The sequence below is a fragment of the Ambystoma mexicanum genome, chromosome 1q, assembly GCF_040938575.1.
Source record: "Ambystoma mexicanum isolate Mex_15411 chromosome 1q, UKY_AmexF1_1, whole genome shotgun sequence".
NCBI lineage: Eukaryota > Metazoa > Chordata > Amphibia > Caudata > Ambystomatidae > Ambystoma > Ambystoma mexicanum.
In genome coordinates this window covers 1,096,553,789-1,096,573,291 of record NC_090922.1, presented here as the reverse complement: position 1 = coordinate 1,096,573,291, position 19,503 = coordinate 1,096,553,789, and the positions used below count along the sequence as shown (strand labels likewise).

The window sequence follows — 19,503 nt, the reverse complement described above, 5'->3', positions numbered from 1 at the left end:
GAACTGTAGATGGAATGTTGTTCAAGATTATCCATGTACAGATTCGCCAGGTCAGGGGCAAAGGTGACAGCTTCGTTAGGGGTGTCTCCCAACAGTGTCGGCTGATTGATGAGTTTTCAGCACCTGCATCTGGTGTGTCGTCAGACTTTAGAGAGAGGGGTAGTCAGTCTGTAACCTTGTTCTTACCTTCCTTACCCTCCCTGTCTACAGACTTGTCCCCCCGATAACAAAAAATCTTTGGGAGTACCCATCACTATACCTACCTTAGGACAACCCTTGGTTGTTGGGTTTCATTTCTGGTATTACACACGAGTAGTGTGTCAAGAAGTGAGAAGATGGACATTGAAAATCTAGTGTCATTTTCTGATGAGTATTATAAAAAACTCATCAATCAGCCGACACTGTTGGGAGACACCCCTAACGAAGCTGATTGGTTTTTGCGACCTTTTGTCCCGAAAATGAAATCTTATGTAAAAGACACCACTAGCATGATCAAAAAGCTAGAAAATGTTGTTAGGGAGAATTCTCTGTTTAGGCTGAATTTCCCTACCTAGTGAGTCCCCCAGCAGCTTTGCTGGATTTCTGGGGTTCTTTTTTTTCTCCTGCCAAGAGTGAGACTCTTTTACCCTCACTCTTGGACATGTTGAACTGTGTTATCTTGGACAAACCTTGTGTTGAATGGGCTATGGGGTCTTTTACTCCATAGGGCCTCATGTATTTTTGTGATGTGGGTTACACAGCACCCTCTGTGCCGTGACCCAGGGGTGTCCTAGGGACTCCCCAACATAGACTCCATACCCTGGGACTGACTACTGTCTCCCAGGGCATGTAAAGTCACAAAAGACTTTGCTAGTCTTGAATCCTGAACAGAACCAGTACAAACCATCATATTGTGGACGTACTGGCTGGGGCAATTCGATTGCCCCAGGGTCTGTTAGTCGAGGGGGCACGTCTCCGTCCCCCCTGATCGAGTTTTGGCTGGTGGCAGTGGAAACTACGTTTTATATTCGACCGCGAATATTTTCCTATGGGATTTCCCATTGTTTTAGGCTAACACATTTAATTATTTATTTACGGTAGCCTTAAACATACCGCCGGTTTATATATTTATTTTTATAACTCCGGTTGGGACTTTTTGCCAAAACTTGATGCTAAAATGGCGTTGGTGTTCGCCTCTGTAACTCTGACCCAAAGTGGAGCCCTTTGTTCCACTTTTGGCGGGCTTCTCCACAGAAGCCCTCCAAAGTGGTGCCACTCTGTCTGGGGTACTTAGGAGGGGTGGAGGGGGATTTAGGCACCCTGGACTGAGTTACCTTGGTAACTCAAGTCGCACTCCGTCCTGATTGGCCCAAGTGGTGAGCCGGCCGGCTCACCACTTAGCATGTTTGAGTGACAGCTAGGCTGGGTGAATGGGGGTTTGCTGCATAAAAGCAGGGCTTTGGGGACTGGAACTTCAGAAGTCGCCACAGGACCAAGAATCCGACGAGGGAAGAGCTGAGCCGACCTGCTTCGACGACACCACCCGGTGGAGCCCTGCTGAACCGTCTCACCACTTTTCCCGACGACCGAGGAGAACTCTTAACGGAGTGGCTCCTTCCCTTTACTGGTGGGGACAACCAGTTTTCGCCTTCTTTTCGCTTCTCGAGGTATCTCGTGGCCGCCTTGCCAGTGCCAAGCACCCCGGCAACCGGAACCCCACCACTTTTACCTCAAACCACGAAAGTCGGTACAACCCTTTAACCGGAGGACTCCGCGGCTGGTTTCTTCCCGGGCAGTGCAACGACCTTCTTCTTCTGCTCTTCAGCGAGAACTTCTTCTCCCCTGACCGACGTCGAGCCTTGCTGCCACTGCCTGGAACAACTGCCACCGCTGGAGGATCCGTTCCGCTTAAGGTACCGTGTTCCGCCTGGCTTCCCTTGCTACCGACTGTACGGGGTAGATTTAGCCCCCGGCTTTCGACCCTGGGAGTGCCTGGGACACCCTGGCTAAACTTTCTAAACCACTCTAAACTCTTTCTAACTCCTTGCAAGACTTTGAATCCCTAATAACAGTGTGATCTTGGGCACATTTTCGCTCCGGCTACTCTAAGAGTGGGCCCTGCCTAGTGACTTTTGCTCACCTGTGCTTCTTTGAACCTATTGCAAGTGTTCTGGATCTTAGAGTGGTGTGTTTAACCCATTTCTGCTTTTTCTCTCCCTTTCTTGGAAACTACTAGAGTGTCATCTAACGTTAAGCACTCACCTCTGTTTTAATGAAGTGGTGTTAACCTAGAGTTGTCTAGATAGGAGAAAGGATTGAATCTACTTTCGTTATAACTGTGTTTGAAGTGTTTACTATACTTTGCTAGAGTGTTTTCAACTTATGTGTGTTTAATAAATAACTATATACTTTTGAAACCAAGCTCTGGTCAGTGTTTGCTTGTGCTATTGTGTCTGGGTACATATTGTGTATACTCTGCATACTGCCTAACTCTTCTTGAGAGAAGTCTGACTGCTCAGCCACAGCTACCAGGTAAATCTGGGTGGTACAGACTGCTACCAAAGGGGTTTACTGCTCTACCTGTAGTCTTAAATCTTTTGCAGTGTTCCCCAAGGGAACTGCACAGGTTTCTGCCTAACAAATGTTCATCTACATCCTACAGACATCTTGGCTACTTTAGACGTAGTAAGTCTATACACAAGTATTCCACAAGACGATTGCCTCAAGGTGATGGCTGAGTATCTAGAGAGACGCACAGACACCCTATTACAAGTCCCGACGGCTTTCATTGTCGAATGCATAAGGCTAGCTCTTACGGAGAATTTTTTTCTATATAAAGACCGGTTTTTTAACCAACTTAAAGGCACAAGTATGGGAGCCACCTTTGCCCCTGACCTGGCGAATCTGTACATGGATAATCTTGAACAACATTCCATCTACAGTTCCCACAATCCTTTTCTAAACCACATTAAAAACTGGCTACGATACATTGATGATATCTTTTTGATATGGAGTGGCACCTCAGAGCAACTTGCCTTGTTCCACCAGTGGCTGAATCTTCAGAATCCTTATATTCAGTTTACAATCCACACTGACTTAAATAAAATACCGTTTCTAGACTTAGAGATTCAGAAAATGACAGGAGGTTCCATTGGCACAGTTCTGTATAGAAAACCAACTGATAGAAACACTTTGTTAAACTATACAAGCTTTCACCCCCTGAGCTTGAAAGAGGGCCTACCCTATGGTCAGTTTTTGCATATCCGCAGAAACTGTACCGATGTACAACAATATAAAATACATGCAAAAGGCCTCAAGTCAAGACTAAAAGAGAGAGGTTACCCTCAAAAAACGATACAAAGAGCATATAAACATGTGTTATACACTAATCGCACGAATACGTTAGAACCCACACTAAGACATCAAGAGGACAAGATCACCTGCGTCAGCACCTTTAGTCCGATCAGTAACATCTACAGAAAGATCATACGCAAACACTGGAAGATGATTTATACCGAAGATTTCACTCCTTCGATTCCAAGGTTTGCCTTTAAAAGACAACCGAACATCAAAGACAACTTGGTTCACTCGTACCAACCTGTCATACCCAAAAAATTCACGCAATCATCCTTGTGGGGTCTTCCGCCTCTTATTGGCCACTACCAATGTGGCCATTGTTCAGTGTGTGCTCAAACCACCACTTTCAAACAAATCACCCTGTGCCACCAGACCATTCAGTTGAAAGAGTTTACTAACTGCCTCACACCATGGGTGGTTTATGCCATTATATGTCCATGCGAGCTGGTATATATAGGCAAAACTAAACGACCAGTCCGCCAACGGATTAATGAGCACAAATCCTGCATCCGCAATGCAGTTGAAAGTAAACCATTAGTGGCCCATTTTTCTAAAAAACAACACAAATGTACAGACTTTCGCTGGTGTGTCATTCAAGTAATTAAAACTTCTCGCCGCAATGGGAACAAAGACAAAATTCTGACCCAAGCGGAACAAAAATGGATTTATAATTTAAAAACAGTCCAAAATGGATTAAATATAGCCGTCGAATGGAGTGCCTTTCTCTAAACAGCTTAGGCATATCCATTCGCTCTTTTTGCTATTTGAGACTTCACGACTAATGTCCAACCCGTACCACAAGTTTCTTTCTACTTGAGTTGGCTAGACATCTGTTCTTATATTATTACCCGCTACATTGTACACTTCAGACGAAATTATGTTATTTCCATCTTGGATGGTCTGAATAACAAAGCTCTCAGCCTCCAACGTCACTTAGACATGTCACTTACATCCTGTCAAGTTGTTGTAATTTAGACCACTTTGTGGCCGTTTCTCTATTACAGTGAGATCAGTAGTTTGACCCATTTTATACATTCACTCTCTATTCACTGCACTCACTGAAGCCTTTTTAGCACTATAGGCTCTGGACCCGCGGCAGCTCACACACGTTCCGCATAAGCCGACTCTCACGTTGTTCCTGAGCGGCTCGTGACTTTAAAAATGTCCAGCTCCTCCTCCTGTTTCCACTCCGATTCATTTAGAAGCGAGCAGACGCCGCCGGAGCCACAACGCCATATCGCTAAAACAATCCAAAAAAGGTGAGAGCATTAAGCATTAATGCACCGACTAGCATTGCCTTCAAGCGATCAAATTTGTTCGGCATTTGTTACCGTTTTACCCATAGTCACGTATTGAGCTACGAGCATTACTCCATGCGTGTACGATGTCCTAGATTAATAACATTGCACAGTATACACGTTTTATGTCATTATTGGTCACTCTTTATATAAGGCAAAGTTGCCCCAGTTGCAATCATACCTATAATGTTCTGAGCTCACTATCACGCCAGTTCGCGTGTAATAGATTTCAGTTAAGCTCTCTACTGAATTTCCCTGTGTCTGTTCTACTTTTTTGATTAGACACCACGAGGTCGAGTATTCAAGAAAGCCACTCGTTTTTGCAACTTATCAAAGATACGAATTGGAGCTACAGAATTTTAAGGCTCCACCCACTGCCCAAGGGACACTTGTAAGTGTGCTCTGCCACGCCATTTCAAAACGTTATGTTTAGTAACCAGTTATTGTAACTATTTAAACACTAGGTAATAACCACCGTTGTTTTTTTATTCTCCTTTTATTAGGGGTATAAAGCAGGGGAATACCGAAGATACCCCCAAAATTCTATCTCCGTGGTCTACGACTAAAAAATTTTTTTCGGCCACCGGTAGGTGCTTCTTTTTGGCCTAAATATCTAGCCATCACCTTGAAACCATCCACAAGAGAACAGACCGTTAACATTGCAAATTTTGTTTTATTTATGTTTTTAGATTTGGCTTGTCACACAGAAATAGGGTGAAGACGTTAAGCTTGTATTAAATTATAACTGTCCTGAAGATGGCCCAGCACTGATTATTTAGACCACCGCAGACAACGATGGGACTACTGAAAGGGGCCGAAACATATGTCGACCTATAGAAAATTTGAATGTGTTTTTTCTCACTGTCTTTCCATATTAATAACAACCAATATGTGTGAAGAAATTGTTAATTTCCGCACCCGTCTGTCACAGAATGATTGCACTGATATGAATGGTATGAGTGAGATATGACAAAGCTGATTAGTATATATATTTATCTTTTTTCTACAAAATATTTTTAACAACACCTATTAAAGAGATTTATTGATACAATTATTACGGCTCTGTTTATAAAGTGTCTCTTCCTTGAGGCAATTGCTGTTGATTGATACATCAGCCTTTTCAGCACCTGCATCTGGTGTGTCGTCAGACTTTAGAGAGAGGGGTAGTCAGTCTGTAACCTTGTTCTTACCGTCTATGAAATGGAGCCAGTCGAGCCTGGAAATTGACTGGAGTGAGACTGGACTCTCAAGCGGCGCTATGCGCCTGGGATGAGCTTTTGTAGTTGGTTCCTACAAATTAAAGGTATAGTCTGTTTTTCCCACAATCTGGACTGGACTCTCACACGGACGAGCTAGGAACATGTTAAAAAATGCCAGTAGGATGCGCCCCTAAAGGTCATGAACAATGCCTCAGACTTTGCAAAGGATTTTGTCTGAGAGAGATAAAACCTGAGGACCCTCTTGAGGGCCAAGGAATGCAGGACCCTCTCTGCCTCCGACTGCAGGTTCGGGACGAACAACGGCCGGCACATTTCTTGATTCAGATGAAAAGGAGAGACCACCTTGGGAAAGAAGTTTGGGTGAGTGCGCAAGATGACCTTGTTGTGGAACATGGTGAAGTGCTCGTACGAGGACAATGTCTGCAGCTCGCTAACCCTGCGTGCAGAGCTGAGAGCCATCGGTAAAACTGTCTTTAGCGTCACCAAACAGATGTCCACAGAGGCAGTCAGTGCGAAAGGTTAGCACTGCAAAGCTGCAAGAACCACATTGAGGTCAGAGACCGGGTGTGGCCTATGTAGATGCGGAAAAAGCCTAGACATACCCATTAAATAGGCCGTAATCACTGGGATGGCTGCAGAAAACATGTGTTATGGGGATTTTTTATAAGCCCCAATGGCCACCAAATAAGTGCAGCAATAACTCCAGAACGAGCCAGGTGTGCTGAAAAAGCCAGTATGTCACCCAGAGGACAGTTGACTGGATCCAGAACCTTGTCATAAGCCCAACGGCAGAACCTAGTCCATTTACTCTTCTACTGGGACCGACTCGAGGGCCTCATAGCCTGCTGAATGACGTCCCAGTTGTCATCTGAAAATTGAGCTCATTGAAGCCTCAGCAGATCCGAAAACCAGGGTCTCGAAGGCCAGTGGGGGGAAATCAGGATGAGGCAGCAAACCCACTGAAGACCAAAACTTGCGGGTGGGAATGCATAACACCTGTGGCCGTGCCAACAGATCTGGAAGGGATCTCCCAGAGACCCCGACCCCATTCTGCCCATGAAGCAAACTGGGGGCACTTGTAATTCAGAGGGGGTGCGAGCAAATCCAGGTCCGCAAACCGCCAACACTGGAACAGGGGCAACAAGGAGTCTGTGTGCAACTCCCACTTGTAGGTGTTGAACCCCAAGCAGCTCAGCTGGTCCGCTTCTACACTGCTGTCCCACAGGAGGTGGACTGCTGAATTCTAACCTCTAAACCGGGCGGGTATTTATGTGAATGACTTAGAGCCACTGGTAGCAGATATTTAACACTTTGACAATTATGCTGACTTAATTGGGTCTATATTTGGAATGCTTCCACTCACCATAACAGCAAAAATGTGTGCACTCCTAGGGCAGTTTAAGTGATGCCCGAACATGCAGCAATAGTTAGCACCAACAGATAATCGATATTTGATCTTAAGTACACCTCCATTTCATTTTAAAATACCTGGAATCCCATATCAATGATTTAAATACATTACTGTTGTCCTTAGCTTGTAGAGCTGCAATATTCAAAATGACTGTTCCAAGTAATAATCTCTCTCTGTTGCAAGAAACACTGATCCATATACCAATGCAATATTTAGGGCCTTCACAAGCTTACGGTTGATTTGATTCGGGATGGGAAGAACCTGTATATCAAATGTAAAATACAAACTAAACTGTGATACTTGTGTTGATTGGCAATCCCAATTTGCTGCATAACTATTCATGGAGGATATCTTACTTCTGCATATGTCAGCTGTAAGGAAGGCATGATATCAAAGTAAGACAGAAACAAGGGATCACAGTCCAATGGTGTTTATTAAACTATAAAAATGGGTGAGATAAACGCCTAATCCTAAACCTAAATCTAAGATGGGAGCAAGCTACGACCATCAAATAATAATAATACAGTCCTAGTGGAGTCTAGTCAAATAAACAGGGCCTATACAAAAAACACTATTGCAAATTCTTACCACTCTGCTACAAAAGAGTGTGGGATAATGTTCACAAGAAAAGAAAGAAGTTTTCACTAAATGATAAGTCAGGATGTTCTGGGCGGGGTCTCCCTTCCCCACGTTTTTAGCATGGGACAAGGCGGGGACTCTTGAGCACAGCACACTCTTGGGCTTCTCTGGCAGAAGGTTAGAGTTCCTTTTCTCAATATCAGGACCTTCTATGCCCAAGTATCTTTCATGCAAAGTCTATTGCTACAGAGGGCCTGATATGACAAAAGTTTCTTCTGATAATCTTCACGTTGGGCGATTACTCTTCATCCTTGGATCCCCCTCAGCCGGGCTCGATCAGACCAACCCACTCACTGTGGACAGGTTCATACTTGTCATCACAATGTTCACGGGTGTATTACTGCTCACCATAATTCGCATGCATCACTCTGTCGGGTTCACATTGCCTTTTTAACGCAGTTTCCAAAACAAAGTTCTTCCAGACCGCTTAGGTTCTTCCTTTACCTAAATTCGGGTCTTAGCCCTCCAGTCAGGCTTTCCCTTAAGCCCCCAGTGAGGTTTCGCACAGTTCTATCATCACAAAGAATTTGAATGGGTTACTGTTTTACCCCAATTTGCAGGAACCCCTCATTCGGGTTCACACTTGCCCCATTACATAGTTCTCTTTGCTTCCACTACGTGCCAAAGACTTTAGACTGTACAAGGGGGTTTGGCTTAACCCTCGTATGACCACTCACACCTCATGCCAGCCTCCCCTGAGGCCTCTTGGCACTTGTAGTTTCTACAACGTAAGACTTTCGACTATGCACAGGATTCAGCATAACCTGCTGCAGGACCACTTCGATCCCCTTATTCAACACATTCTCCTTGTTCAGGAGCGGGGCACCAGTTAGAGTCCTTCGAATGAGCGCCCACATGACACCGGACCACTGTTACTCTAATACCAATTTGGCTCAAAAAAAGACCTTTGTACTTTAGTCTTCTTTCTTCATACAATGTTGCTCTTCGCAACCTTGAGCCCGACACAATCTGGTCTATTATCAGTTCCTTCCGACTCACCGGCTGTGCCGAACTCTGCTGGCATCTCTTGCCTCTGGAGTCAAGGACGGTACCATGATGGCAACTGCTTCTCCCCCCTGGCTATCAGTGAGGGAGGATCCCATGTACCGCTGACATCCTTCGCACCATTCGCCAGCTGCAATTCCTGGTCTTACATTTCCCTTCTTGGAGGCTCCGCAGGTCTGGGCTGAAAAGGGAAAGGGCAAATCCCTCGTCGTCCTTTTAGGTCTCGCCACCTTTCTCCTCTGTTTGAACTGCCCTCCTGGAATAGGCCCTTCCTCGTACGTTTGGTCTTGCTCCCAGTGTGCTTTCGTGCTCCGCCTTTTATCCCTATGGGGAAAGGGAAGGGAAGTCAGGTGTGTGATCAAGGTTGATTGCCTGATCTTGCCTGGCCTCAAAACTGGGACAACCTAGCGGGCTTTCATAAGGAATTATAACCCTTGTTATTCCCGTGGTGATTCTGTCTACTTCCTAGTTCATCAACCCTTGTCCTAGGGTGGCTGGTAAACTCGAAAGGGTGAGAATTGTATGGTTTGTGAAATGAATGGGAAAAAATTGGTAAAATAATAGTTTGGAGGTCTGTTGAGGGCATGACCGGGATTACTGTCGTGAAATGATTAGGGTGAATTGTGGGAACTGTTGTGTTTTGTCAAAGCAGACTGGGAGTTCAGAAAATAATCAGAGGGACAGGGAGAAGAATGACTGGGAGTACTCGGCTAGGCGACAGGAAAACAGGGACTCTTGGAGATGTAGTTTCCCACTGCAACAGGGTTTGGGTTCCAAATAGATTTACCAGATGCAAGGGGGTTGTTGGATTCTGGTAAGGGAGATTCATTGGGTGGAAGGGAGGTTGATTTGGAACAGCCTATAAAAGCCTCAGGGACTTCGTTATCCTCGTCCTCTTCCCCGGTGTAATACCGTGTCTCACCTAGGGCATTCCCCAGAGTATAACCCCGGGCTCCCCTACCCAGGTGATCCTTCCTCGCTCGACCATCCCCAGGATTGGGATCAGAGAGCGCCAACGCTTCTCAGGCCACCTGAATAAGGGGTTCTCGTGTCTAATCTGCAAAAGGAAGTGCATCCAGATATTAATCCTGTGCACTTCTGCCACGTTTTATACATAAGCAGATCTCAGATGTAGGAGCCAGACCATGGCATTTCAACATTCGAAGTTGTGGTGCAAATAATTGTGTCTCTTTAAGCAAATAGCCAATAATGCGCCAAGCCCAAACAGTCATCTGATGTGACTTATTGCACCAGGCGGCTTGCTACATTGAGACACTAAACTAAGTGCCTACGACCACCAAAGCAGCCTTTTCCCTCTACGCCGACATATGAAGAAATAAGGTATCCTCCATGAATCGTTATGCAGAAAATTGGGATTGCTAATCGACGCAAGGATCACAGTTTAAGTTTGTATTTCACATTTGATAAACAGGTTCTTCCCACCGCGAATCAGATTAACCGGTAAGATTTTGAAGGCCCCAAATATTGTGTTGGTAAGTGGATCGGTGTTTCTTGCAACATTTCACAAGTGTACTCTTGGAGAAAAAGAATCTGTGCACATATTCTCATTCTCCATAGACCAAACATCACAGTAAATTCATACGCACACTAAAGATGAACACAAGTTCATGTCTCGACTACAATGTCACTATGAACACGTTTCTTAGGTAAACATATACTGAAGTCTCAGCTCGTGCAGTCTTTATCAGAGGACTTTTTTTATTTTCAATACCAGACCACTAAAAGTCAAAAGAAACCACGAAACGCATGTTATAAATCTTACGTACATTAAGGAAACGATTTTTAAAACTAAATGCTCTGTTAATGCACGCTGCTGCTGCAAAGTGTTTCTTTACAGTAATGGTACTAGGTGTTCCAAAAGTTACGATAGAGACATAAACACGCAGGAACAAATACACCATAGTAAAAAGATAGTCTTTCTTAACAAATCTTCCTGGTTGTGCATTTTCTGCTGACAAATATTTGAACAGTATTCTAGTCGTGAGGACATTTTTAACATTATCTACGAATTAAGCAATACAATCAACAAATCCTCGTTTCCAATGGCAACATGCTCCTCCTCGGGTTGTCTTCAAGGGTTAATCAATCACGGTGTTATGCTTTGTGCTCGCAACCAAACCCCCCTCTTGAAGACCACTGCACTCAAAGGAGGTTTGACAATGCTCCGTGTTAATTCGTGGAAACAATGGCGTGAACGAAGCAGTGGCGGGGCCTCCTCGGCTCACACCTACAGAATTCTGTTCCGCACGCGTTCATACGTAGGAGGGCATAACGAACGTTTGCGCTATGCCGAGAAGAAAGGGCTGTTCACTCCTCGCACCCCCCCCCCCAAACCCGCCCTCACTCCACCACAGCACAGCAGCAGAAGACCCGGAATACCGGAACATTGCAGCAGAACCCGGGGGGGGGGGCGTTTGGGGCGGGAGGGAGTCCACCTCCAGTACAAGATTGTAAAACATACACCGACAGGTTTTGATGCACACCGTGTAAGCATAAATAGACCTGCAAAAGATCGGATCTGTGAACAGTTCAAATTGGACAATCGTACAGCCCGTGAAACGTAAAGAGAATTTAGAGTAGCCGACTCCAAAATGGCTCTTCGCCGCTGAATTTCCACCTGATATGAAATGTGTATTAAAATAAATATCCATCCATTGTTTACACAAGAAACGAAATCATGAAAGGATTTTCTGGAACAAATGATTCGATCCTACACACATTTTTTTAGAAGCGGATTAGAAAATATACGCGTATCAGCATAATTAAAATCATCATTAAGATCCACAGCACCGTTCTTAGAGAATCCTTGCCATTATATCCCACACACTTGTGCAACGCCCACACGATTTTAATAGGGATCATTAACAGTGCCTGTAGCCGCTGACGGATCACATACCTGCTTGTATTTTCTGCTGATCATCCGGTCTCATCAGTTTCCACCCCTGCGTGTGCCTCACAGCATAAAAAGACTGAACCAGGAAGATCCACAGCTTATCACGCAGAGCCTGGATGCTGCACGTAAAAGCCTGTGTTCAAGTAACAAATCAGCAGCTGGTGAGAACCACGTTGGCATAGCAACCAGTCATTACTACTGTCAAAATCTACTTACTCCCTAAGCCAGATCAATGATGTCATCACTTAGGTTCCCTCATCACTTAGAGCTACTACTATCGGATGTGCTGCAGAAAGGTTTGTTGTTCTGTACGGCAATATCACTACCAGTGTGAAGGCAAACCACTCCTACAAGCACAGTCACGCCATCCACACTCCACGCACACGCTTTCTTCGCAGCACTCCTCCAACCGCCCACCACATTGAGCTACCATTTCATAGTCAAATCTGGACAAATATTTCACATTTCCCCCCCCCCCAACACCATAACAGAAAACGATACACTAACCTTACTGCGGGAGCACGTTCCACGCATTTTTGTATACAACGGAAGTTTAATTAATCTAACGTTTGGAATAGTGCCCAGTGCAAACGTGATTAAATGCAATAAACGCTTGTGCCGCTGCACGTGGGCTGCTACCTCAAATTGGGTTGAAACACGACGTAGTATTTGAAGAAAACAATGCTTTGTTGTGCGTTTCGTAATAATCCTACAAGTATATTTATTATTTGGATAGCGAATGGACCCCTAGCCAGTCAGGTGCAGCATCCGTATTCGGCAGGAGGAGTGATGCACAAACTTTATGGTTGCTTCCTTTTTTTTCTTCATTATGGTTAAAGACAAAACAAAACCTTTTGCACTACAATACATTTAAAACATTACAAATATAAATTACATCCTTCCATACAAAGTAAATCATTACATTTATCATTTTCCTTCCCCACAATTGATACATTTTAAATCCATTTCCTCTAAATCGGCTATTAAGACGTTTGAAACTACTTTAAAATAAAACAAGAAAAGCCTTCTTCCAAATAATATCACTTTTCGATTGAATAGAACAAAAGAACTAGTTACTCTTACCTTGTAACGTTCTTTCGATGGGATGTTCCTCCGACGTATTCCTTATCTTAGATAGAAATCCTTCAGCTTTTGCTGGCCTCGGAAAATTTTTTCGCCAGAGGGCGCTGCGCGTCGATGATCGCCGAGTCGATGACCCTCGACGGCCTCCGTGCCGACGTCGACGTCATCCTGCCTATAAAGGCCGCGCGCAGCGTCCGTTGCTCAGTTCCGTTTTGTAGTCCCCAGTAATGTTTTTGGATTAGACTAATCACCTTGAAGGAGCATAGGCTGCAAACCCACAGGAAGTCATACTGCGGGGATGGATGGGAGGGTCGATAAGGAATACGTCGGAGGAACATCCCATCGAAAGAACGTTACAAGGTAAGAGTAACTAGTTCTTCGAAGGGATTGTGTCCTCCGACGTATTCCTTATCTTAGATAGACTCCCATAGCAGTGGTATTGTGACTGGAGGCGGGAGTAATAAAAGTTATGTTACCCTTCCAGAATGGACAGAGTGTAACACAGCCTTGCCGAATCTAGTTTCTTGACTAGAGGAGGAATCCAGGCTATAGAATTTGGTAAATGTATGTGCGGACGACCATGTGGCAGCCGCACATATATCTCGAATTGGCACCCCTCTTTGAAGGGCTGAGGATGTTGCGATACCCCTGGTAGAATGAGCCCTTAGATTTTGAGGAGGCTCCTTTCCTGCCAATTTGTAGCACTCCAGAATGGCTAAAATAATCCATCTGGAGATGGTTTGTTTTGTTATTGGAAGGCCCAACTTATGTCCTGCATAACCTACAAAGAGTTGGTCTGCTTGTCTGATCTTAGCCAATCTGCTGATATAAAAGCTCAAGGCTCGCTTAGGGTCCAGCCTGTGCAGTCTCTCTTCCTCCTTCCCCGGATGAGGAGGAGGGTAGAAAGAAGGTAATATAATCTTCTGAGTGATGTGAAACTCCGAGACTACCTTCGGGAGGAAGTTAGGCTTCACCTGAAGAACAACTTTGTCCTTGTAAAAGATTGTATGTGGAGGTTTACACGATAAGGCTTGCAACTCGCTAACCCTTCTAGCAGATGTCAATGCTATTAGCAAAACAGTTTTGAGGGTGAGAAGCTTCAATGAACAAGAGTGTAGTGGTTCAAAAGGGGCACCCTTTAGGAAGTTTAAAATTAGGTTTAAATCCCATAAGGGAACTTGAAAAGGTTTCGGGGGATAAACATTAGTTAATCCTTTTAGGTATTGTATTACCAATGGAATTTTGAAGTATGAAGGCTCCTCTGCAGTGCGCTTAAAGATTGATAGCGCTGCGAGATAGCCCTTAATTGTGCCAACCTGTAGGCCTGAATTAGCCAGGTAAAGTAAGAATGACAACACCATAGGTGTACCACAAGAAAAGGGTTCAATATTCTTTTCTCTGCACCAGCTGCAAAATTTGTTCCAACGGCAGCGGTATAGAGTTTTAGTTGCCGGCCTTCTGGCCGAAAGCAACACCTCCATAACATCATCCGGAAGGTCCCAATCCTTGTACCTCAACCTTTCAGACACCAAGCGTGAAGGTTGAGGGTCTTGATGGCTGGATGGAGAACCTGACCTTCCTTCTGCGAGAGAAGATCCTCTCTGTATGGCAGTCGAATTGGAGGGCAGATGGACATGTCTAGAAGGTCCGGGTACCACGTTCTCCTGGCCCAATCCGGGGCAATTAGGATCATGGTCTTCCGAAACCTTCTCAACCTCCTGATCATTTGAGGAATGACAGGGACCGGAGGGAACGCGTACAGAAGTGGGAACTCCCAGTCCACTACGAACGCATCTCCTAGAGCTCCTCTCGGGGGAAATTCCCTTGAGCAAAATCTGTCGCACTTCCTGTTGATACTGGTGGCGAACAGATCCACTTGAGGGGTTCCCCAAAGGGCGAAGATCTCTTGAAGGACTTCCTGAGCTATCTCCCACTCGTGAGAGACTGTGCTCTGCCTGCTCAGAGCGTCCGCTGTCAAGTTCTTCTCTCCGGCTAGGTGAATTGCCGATAGAGAGATTCCTTCCTGAATTGCCCAAAACCAGAGCTGCATCGCCTCTCTGCACAGTGGTAGTGAGCCTACGCCTCCTCTTTTGTTGAGGTAGTGCATGGCCACTGTATTGTCCGTCATTATTAGGACGTTTCTTCCCCGTACAGACGGCAGAAAAGCCTTCAGCGCTAGTCTGATGGCTCTCAGCTCCAACAGGTTGATATGTAGTCTGGACTCCGATGGAGACCAACGACCGCTGATGGTCAAGTCGTTGGCGTGAGCTCCCCACCCCGTGAGTGAGGCATCCGTGACTACTGTTATCTCCGGCCATGGTTGCCAAAACATTTCTCCTTTCAGGATGTTCTCCCGACAGGCCCACCACTGAAGGTCTCGGGCTACTTTGACCGGGATCCGAAGGAGATCTGTCATCCTTCCTGAGAACTGTGACCACTGAGTTCTCAGTGCCCACTGGAGGGATCTCATTCTCAGGCGAGCCTCCGGCACGAGGAATATGCAGGATGCCATGAGGCCTAGCAACCTCAGAAAGTCGTAGGCTGGGAGATATTGGGCATTCTGAAATCTGATGACCATCTGCAGAATATCTCGAGCCCTCACCTCTGGTGGCAAGGCTCTTCCCAGGGAAGTGTCCAGGACTGCTCCAATGAATTGGAGTCTCTGTGATGGTATCATCTGTGACTTCTTTAAATTGAGGGAGAAGCCCAGCTTGTGAAGGAAGTGGCAAACATAATCTAGTTGTCTCTGAGCCTGTTCCGAAGATACAGCTCTGATCAACCAATCGTCTAGGTAAGGGTAGACGTGAATCCCTTCCCTCCTTAGACTTGCAGCCACAACCGACATTAGCTTGGTAAAGACCCTCGGGGCGGAGGTTAGCCCAAATGGCAGAACTCGAAATTGATAATGAGAGCTGCCAATTGCGAACCTCAGGTATCTCCTGTGCCTGGGATGGATCGGCACATGGAAATAAGCGTCCTGGAGGTCTAGAGATACCAACCAGTCCTGAAGCTGGAGGGCCTGAAGGATCTGAGAGAGAGTCACCATCTTGAACTTGTCCTTTCGGAGGAATTTGTTCAATTCCCGTAAGTCTAAGATGGGTCTCAGTCCTCCGTCCTTCTTCGGTATTATGAAGTAGGGGGAGTACCAACCCTTGTTCCTTTCCGCTACAGGTACCAGTTCTATGGCACCTTTCTCTAGCAGGTCTAAAACCTCCTGCAAGAGGAGCGGATCTGGAAGCTTCAAAGGGTTGTTCCCCGGTGGATGACTCTGAGGGATATGTAGGAAGGGCAGGCAGTAACCTTGGGCCACTGTCTCCAGAGCCCAAGCATCTGACGTAATAGCCTGCCATTCCGTCAGATGGTGAGTTAACCTGCCCCCTACTGGTGTTCTGTGAGGGGAGACCTCAGAGTGGTTTTGAAGCGGCTGATGCAGTTGCCGAAGGTAAAGTGGCTCCTGCTCCTGCGGGTGCGGCTTTCTTTCCCCTACCCCGTCCACCACGGGTAAATCTTCCTTGGCCTCTTTGAGCCGGTCGTCCTCTGCCCTTTCCATATGAGGAATAGTAACGAAAGGACCGTCCTCTCCACGATGATCCCGAAGGACGAAAGGTATTCTGACGGATAGCAGCTCCCAATGACTTGGCTGCTGCCTTGGACGTTTGCAGTTTCTCCAAACTGTCATCCGCCTTCTTTCCAAAGAGGGTAGAACCGTCAAAGGGCATATTCAAAAGCCTGGTCTGCACGTCAGAGGCAAAACCAGACTTCCTCAACCACGCATGCCTGCGGATTGTGGTACTTGCCGCCATGGCCCTGCTGATACTGTCAGCAGAATCTAGGCCAGTTTGTAGGGTCTCGCACATCGCATCTTTACCATCCCTGATGATGTTTAAAAATGCGTCCCTTTCCTCTCCTTCTTGGAGGCAGTCAGCCGCTGATGAAGCGCACTCCCAAAGGGTGTGGCTGAACCTAGCGAGCGTACAGGTCACGTTAATAGACTTTAACGCCATGCTACAGGCAGAAAAAACCTTCTTAGCCATGGCATCATACTTTTTGTCATCCCTATCCTGCGGAGCAGTGGGGTATGCAGATGTGCTGCCTGATGAGGTTGCAGCCTGTACAACTAAGCTCTCAGGAGTAGGGTGTTTTGACAAATATTCAGGGTCAGAACTAGCCACCCTGTATTTTGTGTCAAAATCCTTCTCTGTAGAGCAGAGTGAAATGGAACCACAGGATCCTCCTGTGGGCCCTTGTCCAGTATGTCAGTGAGGTCATCCTGCTGAAAGGCAGGAGAAGGTGCAGACCAACCCATAAATTCTATGATTCTAGACATCAGAGCTCTATATGGAGTCTCCGCATGTTCTCCTGGGTCTGGTTTGATAAATTCTGCTTCAGGAGAAGTGTCCAAGCCACTAGCTTCCTGAAGTGCATCCTGAAGATTTTTTAATCCTCTTTCCTCAGAGGCGAAAGTCTCTGGCTCTGGTGATGTGGTCCTCTGTAAATCAATATCTTGGTCTGAATCCTCCCTTTCCTCAAAAATCGAGGTTAAAGGGGGATACTTTGGTTTTTGGAATGGTATAAACCCCATTTCCAATGCAGAAGGAGCCATCATCACAGGCCTTGAAAGCGTCGATGTCGTCGACACCGACGTGAAAGTACTCGAAGGCGCCGTGAAAAGCGTCGAGAAATGTGTACTAGGCCTCGAGGAACTCGAAAGGATCGGAGTCCTGCTCGAGAACGACGTCGACGTTCTCGGCGTCGAGTCGGAGGTCTTTTGTTTAACCGTTGGCTGTGGAGTAGCCGTGGTTCTTTCCTTCACCGGCGTCGATATCGGCGTCGACGTCGGCGTCGACTCGATCGACTGATGCGCCGATGAATCCTTCGACAACGGCGTCGATGGCGCCGACCTCTGTTTCGAAGGAGTTTTCGACGATGGCGTCGATGATGCTTTATCTCCCGATGGCTCGAGGCGCTTTCGGGTTGACTTTTCCGCCGGGTACTGCGACTCGCGGCGTTTAGATTTTTTGGGTTTTTTACCCGGGGTATCACCCTCAGCTGTCTTCGAGGGGGACGAGGCCGCTTTCTCGAAGACGCTTAGCATCTTTTTCCTGAATTCCTCCCACTCAGCTTGCGAGCTGCGTTTTGTGGGGCAATGAACTCTCTCAGGAGAACTCGACGAAGATGACGAAGGGGATCTCCTACGTCTCTTCTTCGAGTGTCTCGATGTCGACGAGTGGTGGGAGCCACTTCGTGATCTAGATCGAGAGTGTTTTTTATGGTGAGGAGACGAACGTCTCGACTCTACCGAAGAAGCTTTCGAGGAAGTTAAAGTTGACCTACCTCTCTCGAGCTTCCCCCTACGCTCCTTCAAGGCTTTCGCCGTCATGGAAAGGCATTCCTCACACTCCGAACTCTGGTGCGTGATTCCCAGGCACCACAAACAGACCCTGTGAGGGTCCGTCAACGACATTTTCTTCCCGCAGTCTCGGCACTTTTTGAAACCGGACCGAGGGGTCGTCGGGTCGGAGGAGGATGCCATCGATATCGAGGTTAAATATTATATACGTTATCTGACGAGAACTGAGCAACGGTGTTCCGAGGCACAACGAAGCGCGGAAAAACGGAACTGAGCAACGGACGCTGCGCGCGGCCTTTATAGGCAGGATGACGTCGACGTCGGCACGGAGGCCGTCGAGGGTCATCGACTCGGCGATCATCGACGCGCAGCGCCCTCTGGCGAAAAAATTTTCCGAGGCCAGCAAAAGCTGAAGGATTTCTATCTAAGATAAGGAATACGTCGGAGGACACAATCCCTTCGAATAGAGGCTTTCTTTTAATTCTCATACTAAATCAATACCAAGAGTGTACTCATTTATTTATAGATATAAAAATCCTAAATCACTGCATTTTAAAATGTTCCCATAATTCCATTATTTCCTTCCATACATGGAGGGCGGCTATGGTAATAACTAACGATTCTCCTCCTTGAAGAGTACTCCAGAGCTCTGGTTCTCTCTAGGCTGGACTACTGCAACAGCCTCTTCCTAAATCTGCCTGCCTCTACTCTCCGCCCTCTGCATCACACCCAGAATAGGACTGCGAGACTGGTCCTTGGCCTCAACCCCAGGGATCTTATCTCTCCAGGACTGAAATCTCTGCACTGGCTCCCAGTGGCGGCCAGGATTAAGTTCAAAACCCTCTGCATGGTCTACAAGGCCTTCTGGGGCCTGAGACCTCAATACCTCCAACTCTCTCTTCCTAAATATCTTCCCTCCCAAGCTCTTTGTTCCTCGGCCTCCAACTCCCTCAGGGTCAGACGCTTCTCCAAGCAGCGAGTTGGTGGTAAAGCTCTTTCTTCTGCTGGGGCCTCCCTCTGGAACAGCCTCCCTGCCTCTCTGAAACTTGAGGAGAACCATCTCCGGTTCCGGAAGCACCTCAAGACCTTCCTCTTTGCTTCTGCTTTCTCTCATCCTCTCCCATGCTAATCTCCTGACTGTATCTGAAACTGCAATGGTTACCTGGTTACCCTCTGATCTCGGGCCCAGGTCTCTCAGCCACTGCCATTTGCACACCTGCACTGTCCCCTGGCAACCTCTGCACTTA

General features: G+C 46.5%; 1 protein-coding gene across 3 annotated transcripts in view; it reads right to left on the bottom strand.

The window, feature by feature from the left end:
• Positions 1 to 19,503, bottom strand: part of BTBD8 (BTB domain containing 8) — a 2,362,893-nt gene that overhangs the window by 925,055 nt on the left and 1,418,335 nt on the right. For all 3 annotated transcript variants that reach the window (XM_069641787.1, XM_069641786.1, XM_069641785.1), the window contains exon 12: positions 11,827 to 11,956. In XM_069641787.1, coding sequence (XP_069497888.1) covers positions 11,827 to 11,956 — 130 coding nt within the window. The remainder of the gene's footprint in view (positions 1 to 11,826; positions 11,957 to 19,503) is intronic.